General features: G+C 34.9%; 1 protein-coding gene across 1 annotated transcript; it reads left to right on the forward strand.

Annotated features, from left to right (window-relative positions):
* Positions 1 to 8,030: 8,030 nt before the first annotated feature.
* On the forward strand, positions 8,031 to 9,359 carry CTRU02_204944 (transposase; the record flags this gene model as incomplete). Its single annotated transcript, XM_070204457.1, has 3 exons — positions 8,031 to 8,424; positions 8,473 to 8,574; positions 8,614 to 9,359. 3 exons carry the CDS (start codon positions 8,031 to 8,033, stop codon positions 9,357 to 9,359), a joined length of 1,242 nt encoding a protein of 413 aa, XP_070061561.1.

The raw sequence follows: 9,359 nt of genomic DNA on the forward strand, positions 1-9,359 counted from the left end.
ACCTTTATTTTATTTTAGTAATAAGTAAAGTTTTAGTTAAATCCTAGCCTTAATATATTCTTTAAAACGTTACTATAAGAAGTTATATACTTTAATACGTAGATATTATATACCGTAGAAGTTTATAACTAGTAGAAAGGTTTATATAGGCTTTATAATACCTTTATAAACTTAAAAAACTTCGTATAGAAGGAATTAATCTAAATTAAGTTCTTTACTTCTAAGTAAGTGTTAGAAGTATAAGTATATTATACTTCTATTTTACTTATTTATCCTATTTAGTCTTATCTAAGACTTAGTAGGACTTACAAAAGTAACTAGCTAAGAATGGCTGCTTGCTAGTTTAAACATATGATATTCAGATCCCTATGGAATACTCTCTTTAACCTTATCTAAAAGTCTATTTAGTTAAAGAAGATTCTAGTCTGATTTATAAGCTGCTTTATAAGCTAGTTGACGTATATACTTACGTATACTAAACCTAGCTTATAGCTTCCTATATTAGCTATTATAGGCGACGTTATACTACTATATAACTAGCCTAATTCTCTCCCTTAGCTAGCTATTAGTTCCTCAACCAACTCAGCTTCAATATAAGCCTATACATTCTTTACTATTAAAGCCCTACTTCATAAGTACAAGTTCCCTTACTCTAATACCCTGTTATAAGGATATCGTACTATCTACGAGATTCCTACCTACCGTTCCAACAGGTTATGAGCCCAGCGGAGTAATAACTTTACTTATTCTTTTATCCTCAACTCTTCGGTTATTAAATATCTTAAACTCTATTTTATTCCTATAAACGATATAAGTTTTAGGAATTTATATTTATTATTCTTTTAAACCGTATATTATTATAACGGTTATTATTATAACGGCTATATTCCCCTAAGACGAAAAGTCTAAAACTTTAACTCTATTCTAGTACTATTAAGGCAGACGAAGTGTAAGTCCTTAGTACTACTAAATACGAGACTATTAAGGGGATTACGTCTTAGAAACTATTATTCTAAGATATTACTTGCTGCTTTTAGTGCTTATATACCCTATTATAAAGGCATATCCTAGGGCTTAGCACTTAATAACAAGGCAAAATACCTGTTATTTACTCAAGGCATAGCTCCTTAGTATCTTCAGCAGCCTATTAAGGGATAAATTCCCTATATTATAAGCAGTTTTTGGGCTATAAGTCCCCTATCTCAAGGGCAATAAGTACCCAAGGGCTATAAGTCCCTATATTTAAGGGCAATAAGCACCCTATTAAAAGTCAATATGTCTTCGACTACTACGACTACTACTACTGCTATAAGAGCCGTTACAGGCTGTTTAATGCCTGAAAATCAACGATTAAAGGGTATAGATAACTGGAATACCTGGATTACTACCCTTCAAATCTATTTTAAATTGCTGAATTTATCCCAATACTTTGAGGATCAAGAGAAATATTCAGCTATAACCGAAGAGCAAAAATCACAAGCCTTACTAGTTATAAGGCAAAATTTACAGCCAGAACCTCTTAGCCTGGTTTTTAATAATAAAGACCCAGCAGAAGCCCTAAAGTTACTAAAGGATACCTATGAAGGTTCCGGGCCGGTTCTAAGGCAACAGCTATATCTCGAATTCCACGCTATTAAATTCGAGGATTATAGCTCTTTAAATCTATTTATTAGCTCTTTTAAGGCTTATTTATCTAAATTAGCCTCTGTAGGAGCAAAAATCGAGACTATAGACCAAAATACGGTCTTTATAGCTGCCTTATCAAAATCATTTCCTATTTGGGCTGAAAGGCAAAGGGCTGCCTTACGTTCTAAAGAGATACCTACTTTAGAAGCCCTTATTACGGATATATTAGATGAAAATAGGCGTGATGAGGACACCCCTATGTCTAATTCCTATATCCATAGGCAACAGTCTCAACAACGGTCTAAAAAGACTAAGAGGTCTAACTATAGACCTAATGCCTTAAAAGGCAATAATAAAAGGGAAAACCAACAGCCTCCTAGCAACTCCTACTCTTTCTATAATTTAGAATATTATAGTGGGATTGATGCTAGTTACTTTAATAAGAGGCCTAATAGCCCTAGTTCTAGTTCTAGTCCTAAGAACTGGTGGCTGTATGATTCCGGTTCTACTGTTCACATAGCTAACAGTAGAGAATTCTTTACAGCCTATACTTCTAAAGACAACCTCCCAGAAGTCAAAACAGGCGCTGGACCTATAAAACCTAAGGGCCAAGGTACTATAGACCTACCGCTCTACTTTAAAGGTCAAAGGTCAACTATTAGGCTTGAACAAGCCTTATATATACCGGATTTCCCTATAAATACTATTTCAGGTCTAAGGCACTATCTCTCAGGAGGCTATATTAACGGGAATTATTTATATACCCCGTCTCACAAAGCCTTTGCTGCCTTAAATATCCCTAAAAGGGGATTTTTCCTATCTATATATGGGAAATTAGAACCTGATATTCATAGTTTGAGGAATAAGAAGACGAATAAGTCCTCCTCAACTAATAAGACTAAAAAGTCTACTACCTCTAATTATAACGAGGTTGATTTATCCTCTAGAATCGATGAACTTTCCGATTCTGAAGCCTCTAACTATATGGCTTTTGAGGAATTACAAGGTTACCCTAACCCTAAGGGTCTAAAGGGTCAAAATAACCCTAATCTTAAGGGTAATAACCCTACTAATCCTACTATGGATTGGCATAACAAATTAGGACATCCTAGTTACTCTTACCTATATAAGACAGCTAAGATAACTAAGGGGATTCCTATCAACCAGCTTAAAAAGGACGATTTACAGTGCCCTAGCTGTGAGAAAGCTAAGTTAACTAGACAACAGTCTATAGTTAACTATAACAGGGCTACTAAACCTCTCGATCGACTATGTATCGATACGATTAAGATTACGCCTTCTACTATAGCTGGGAATATCTACGCTATCCCATATACTGACGATTATACTAGCTATAGAGATATAGATTTCAGTCCTACTAAGGATAAAATCTTATCTCTTATACAAAATAAGCTAGAATATTATTATACGCAGTATAACCAGTACCCTAAGTCATTACGAATTGATAATGGTACTGAATTCGCTATAAGCGAATTAGAAGCCTATACTAAACCTAAAGGGATAGTTATAGAGCTTACTACTGCATACACGCCAGAACAAAACGGTATAGCTGAACGAGCAAATCGAATCATAGTTGAAAAGGCTAGAACTATATTACTAGCTTTAAAACTACCTCTATTTCTATGGGATGAAGTCTTTAAAGCTGTTATTAAGTTATTAAACTATACAGCTACTTCAAGACTCCCTATTACACCATACGAGGCATTTTTCAACTATATATTTCCTAATAAGGATAATCGACCTGATTTATCTTCCTTATATAACATAAGAGATTCGGTCTATATATATTATCCTAAGGAAAAACAAGTCAAATCGAATAAGGTTTATACCTATACTCAAGAGGGCATATACCTCTATACAGAGGCAACGAATATTCATATTATATACTGCCCTACTAAGCCTTATAAATCACGAATCATAAGGGCTACTCATATTCGTTTTATACGAAATACTATAAGAGAGGGGGAACAAGAGGCTCAAGATTCCTCTAAATCCATCACTTCTAGTATTTCTAAAGACGTCTCTAGAGACGTTAAAGAAGCTAAAGAAGTTATACCCTCTAAAGACGTCTCTAAAGACGTTATAGTCTCTAAAGACTTTGAAAACAAAATCGAAATCAGGCTTCCTTCTATTAAGAACAAGGAGGAATATATAACTATTAAAGAGAATAACTATATTCACTATCTCTTTTCTAGTTACTATACTAAGGAACCGTCTACTATTAAACAGGTTCTTAAAAGCCCTGAAAAAGACAAATGGCTTAAAGCTATATATCAAGAGATTTCCCAACTTATCTCTAAAGGCACCTTTAAGGCTATAAATTCTAAGTTAGCCTCAACCCAGCCTATAACGGCTAGATGGGTATTTAAGCGGAAATTATTACCTAATGGAAAAATCGATAAATATAAAGCCCGCCTTGTGGCTAGAGGCTTTGAACAACGTTACGGAATCGATTATTTCCAGACTTTCGCTATAGGGTCTAACCCTACAACTTATAGGGTTTTATTTGCCCTTGCCGCCTATTACGATTGGGAAATTCATCATATCGATATCATAGGAGCTTTTTTAAACGGCGAATTAGAGGAAGATATCTATTTAGATCCCTCTAATATTCTTCTAGCTGAATTCTTTAAACAGAACCCTAAACAAAACACTATAGGATATAATCCTACTAGTAATCAGGTTCTAAAGCTAGAAAAAGCCCTATACGGCCTAAAACAGAGCCCTCGACAGTGGCAACTTAAGGTTAAGGCTATATTTAAACAACTAGGCCTACAACCTCTTAAATCCGACGAGGCAACCTACTATAATAATAATAAGGACAATCCTATTATCATAGTAACCACGTCGACGATTTTATTATATTCGCTAAGAATCTTAACGAAATAAAGAAGCTTAAGTTATTGGTTTCTAAATTCGTTGAAATTAAGGATCTAGGCGAAATCAGCTATTTTCTAGGTCTCAAGATCACTAGAGATAGACCTAATGGGTCTTTACAAATCTCTCAAAGCCACTATATTCAACAAATCCTAGAAAACAACAACTTTAAACACCTCAAAGGCTCAGATATCCCTATATCTCCCGGAATTCTAAAGCAAGACTTAGGGCAGAATAACCCTAACTATCAACCCTCTAAAGAGCTATTAAAACTATATCAACATCTAGTTGGCTCTTTGATTTACACTATGTATATGACTAGGGTTGATTTAGCCTTTAGTGTTTCCTTTATTAGCCGGTTTCTTCATAATCCTACTCAACCGCTATTAAAGGCAGTTATAGGTATAATTCAGTACCTTTCAACTACAAAAGACTTTAGTATTAACTATAAGTCTAAATCGAATATTCAACAGCCTGAATTAATAGGCTATACGGATTCCAGCTGGGCTAATTGCCCTACTACTAGGAAATCAACTAGCGGCTACTTATTTACTTTAAACGGTGGCCCTATTAGCTGGAAATCTAAGAAACAATCAACTATAGCCCTCTCTACAACTGAGGCTGAATTTAACGGCATTCAAGAGGCTATACGAGAGGCTATTTGGCTTCAAGGTCTCCTATCTGAACTAGGCTTTAACTATAAGCCGATACCAATCAAAACCGATAATAACGGAGCCCTAAACCTAGCCTATAACCCAGAATATCATAATCGAACAAAACACACGGCGATATACTATTATTATACTAGGCAAGAAGTAGAAAAAGGAAATATCTCTATATCCTATATTCCTTCTACTAGTATGCCGGCTGACGGGTTAACTAAGCCTCTATCTAGACCTAACTTTATTAAGTTTATTAAACTTATAGGTTTAGATCCTTCTTCTAGTATTAACTAGAATTACCCTTTTATCTTTTCTACTAAATAGTATAAAAGAGGGGGTGTTAGAAGTATAAGTATATTATACTTCTATTTTACTTATTTATCCTATTTAGTCTTATCTAAGACTTAGTAGGACTTACAAAAGTAACTAGCTAAGAATGGCTGCTTGCTAGTTTAAACATATGATATTCAGATCCCTATGGAATACTCTCTTTAACCTTATCTAAAAGTCTATTTAGTTAAAGAAGATTCTAGTCTGATTTATAAGCTGCTTTATAAGCTAGTTGACGTATATACTTACGTATACTAAACCTAGCTTATAGCTTCCTATATTAGCTATTATAGGCGACGTTATACTACTATATAACTAGCCTAATTCTCTCCCTTAGCTAGCTATTAGTTCCTCAACCAACTCAGCTTCAATATAAGCCTATACATTCTTTACTATTAAAGCCCTACTTCATAAGTACAAGTTCCCTTACTCTAATACCCTGTTATAAGGATATCGTACTATCTACGAGATTCCTACCTACCGTTCCAACAGTAAGTTTTAAAGTTTTTAAATCTTTACGTAATCGATTAGCTAAGCAAAGTCTTATACGGTTTAATAATCTAGATAATAATAAAGTTTCTATAGTTAACTAGAAATAATATATAGGCGACTTTTTTATAAGCAAATACGATAGTTATTCTAAAGTTAAATAAAAGAAGTAAAGTCTTTATAGATAAATAGTATAAAGATAAATAATAAGGTAATATAGTTAGAAAGCGATTAGTTATAAAATAAACCTAACGCTTATAATCGATAGAAATATACTTAATACTATTAGTAAATAAATAGATATAAAAGTAAATAATATATACTTTCTAAGTTATAGACTATGCTTAATAAAGTTAGTTCTACTAGCTTTTAATCTTAACATTATAAATACTTTTATTAAAGATCTAATAGTTACGGAACTAAATAAAAACGTCTTAGCCTAGCTATAAAAAAGCCTTCTTTATATAGTCTTATAATAGATACTAATAACTATTAGTAGTTAAGATAGTTTCTATACTACGGTCTAAATAAATAGTTTATAATATAATACTTCGTAATAGAAGTATAGATAGATATTAAGCTAATATAGAACAGGCTATATATATAGAAAACCTAACGTAAAACTATATAATATAATAGGAGTATATATCGATGCTAGCATATATCTTAAACCTAAACGGAAGTAGTTTATTATATATATTAAGTAACTATATAAAGTTTAGACCTAGCATAGTCTAACCTTTCCGCTAGTATTAGATCTCTTTTAATTAGTTTATAACTTCCTTAGGAAAAACTATACGATATGCTTTATATAAGACCGAGCAGCTAATAATATAGCTATGTTAGTATATATATATAAAGAGGAATTCTTAGCTAAAGTCTTATATAACGTATGCTTTATTACTTATTATAGAGGCAAGGAAGTTTATAGCTTAGTAAAATACTACTTAAAGCTGCTCGGGGGTTTAATAGCGCTATAGTTTATAGCATTTTCGAATATCTTCTAAGCTACGTTATAAGACTATAAAGCCTTCCGTCCGTAAGTATAAAAGAATATCTAAATCAGATAGCTTATAATCAAAGAAAAGCTAAAAGATATATTATAGTAAGGTACTTGAAAATTCTATACGGACTTCGCAGCGGAGGTTTAAGCTTTATAAGAAACGTTTAAATATTAACGGAGAGACCTAAATTTAGAATAATTTGGAAAGATATATAATTATATTAGAATAAGTCTAGCTATTCTAGAACTTTTTAGTAATAATAGATTGAAAAAGGGTAAGGTCGATACGTAGCCGGCTAGCTATAATAAGGTATTATAATAGTCTATACGGAGATTTACGAGGGAGAACGGGAAAATATAGATGTTAGTAAAGAAATACGAATTAGGTATCTTAAAAAAAACCTAAAAACGCAAAGGTATAGATAGTCTTACGCTTCTATATAGGGGTGTTAAACCCTATATAGAAATACCTAACTTATAAACTAAAGTTACTAACTATAAACGCTTATATCTATTCTCTTATTCTTATAAGTATACCTATCGTTTCTATACGCTAGATTCCTAATTCTATATACCTTAGTAAGCATCTATAATATTATATAAATATATGTTTACGTTATCTTTAGTTATTATACGGTCGTATAGGATTTTATAAGGTCTTGCTTAGTTATAATAAAGCTTGATCTCGATATTTTCGTTCTTATCTATATATAACTATAGTTAGTAAAGATATATAGACGGTATTAAATATATATAATAATATACTAACGTACATGATAAGCGAGTGAGACAGACAAGCGAGTGAGACAGTAAACCGCGACCGTCGCACCTTGACGCGACCGGCACCTTTTCCTCTACAATAAATCATGGAATCAGCTAGTATTGAAAGAAGGTTACAAATTGCCCTTCAAGCAATGAGAAATGACCCAAAACTTAGTGCTCGGGCCGCAGGTGCACTCTATACAGTCAGTCACGCAACATTAAGCCGGCGACTAAAGGGAATAGTCTCACGACGCGACAGCATGCCTAATTCACGGAATTTATCAGATTTAGAAGAGAAGACAATAGTTGAGTATATTCTCGACCTAGATGCGCGATCATTTCCTCCCCGGCTGAGTGGTGTGGAAGAAATGGCCAATCGACTTCTCGCAGAGCGCGACGCGCCTCCAGTTGGGAAGCGCTGGGCTTCTAATTTCGTCAAGCGACAACCACAGCTTAGGACGCGTTTCTTTCGCAAGTATGACTATAAGAGAGCTCAATGCGAAGATCCAGAGGTGATTCGTGGCTGGTTTTCGCTTGTAAAGAATACAATTGCGAAGTATGGTATTGCTGATGCTGATATCTACAACTTTGATGAGACCGGCTTTATGATGGGCGTTATTGCTTCTGGAATGGTTGTTACAAGTGCTGAAAGGCGTTCAAATACGAAGATGACACAGCCTGGCAATAGGGAATGGGTTACAGTTATCCAGGCTATTAATTCCCAAGGGGAGAGCATCCCGCCATACATCATCGTTGCAGGCCAGTATCACCTCTCAAGCTGGTATACAGAAACCTCTCTTCCGGGCGATTAGGCTATTGCAACGTCTGAAAATGGATGGACAACAAACGAGAGAGGTATTGACTGGATCAGACACTTCGACATTTATACAAAACCACGTACGTCTGGGAAATATCGCCTCCTCGTTGTTGATGGTCATGAAAGTCACCACTCCGCAGCCTTCGAGCTCTTTTGTCAAGAAAACAACATTATTACACTGTGCATGCCGGCTCACTCGTCTCATCTACTTCAACCCTTAGATGTTGGTTGTTTTCAGCCGTTAAAGAATGCCTACGGTCGGCAAATTGAGAATAAGATGCGGCGAGGCACAACCCATATCTCGAAGGAAGATTTCTTTACAGCATTTCACGAAGCTTTTAAGCAGTCTTTTACGAGGAAAAATATCCAGGGAGGTTTCCGAGGAGCTGGACTTGTCCCTTTGAATGCAGAAAGTGTTCTCTCAAAGCTGGATGTAAAGTTCCGAACGCCAACGCCTGAGGAGGGGGTCCCTCAGACACCAGACCCTTGGATCTCTAGGACGCCGAGCAACCCAAGCGAAGCAAGATCACAGTCTACTTTTATTAAGAGTCGAATCTCACGCCACCGAAGCAGCTCTCCAGCATCAATTTATAGTGCTGTGAGTAAGCTAGCCAGAGGGACAGAAGGACTAGGGCATCGGGTAGCATTACTAGAGTCAGAGGTTCAAATCCTTCGAGAGGAGAATGCAATATTAAGTCGGCGTCGAAGGGCTAAGAAAACACGTCTACAGAAAGGAGGAAGTCTTACTATATCTACTGGAGAGGATATATAG

The sequence above is a fragment of the Colletotrichum truncatum genome, assembly GCF_014235925.2.
Source record: "Colletotrichum truncatum strain CMES1059 chromosome Unknown Contig_0003, whole genome shotgun sequence".
NCBI classification, from domain to species: domain Eukaryota; kingdom Fungi; phylum Ascomycota; class Sordariomycetes; order Glomerellales; family Glomerellaceae; genus Colletotrichum; species Colletotrichum truncatum.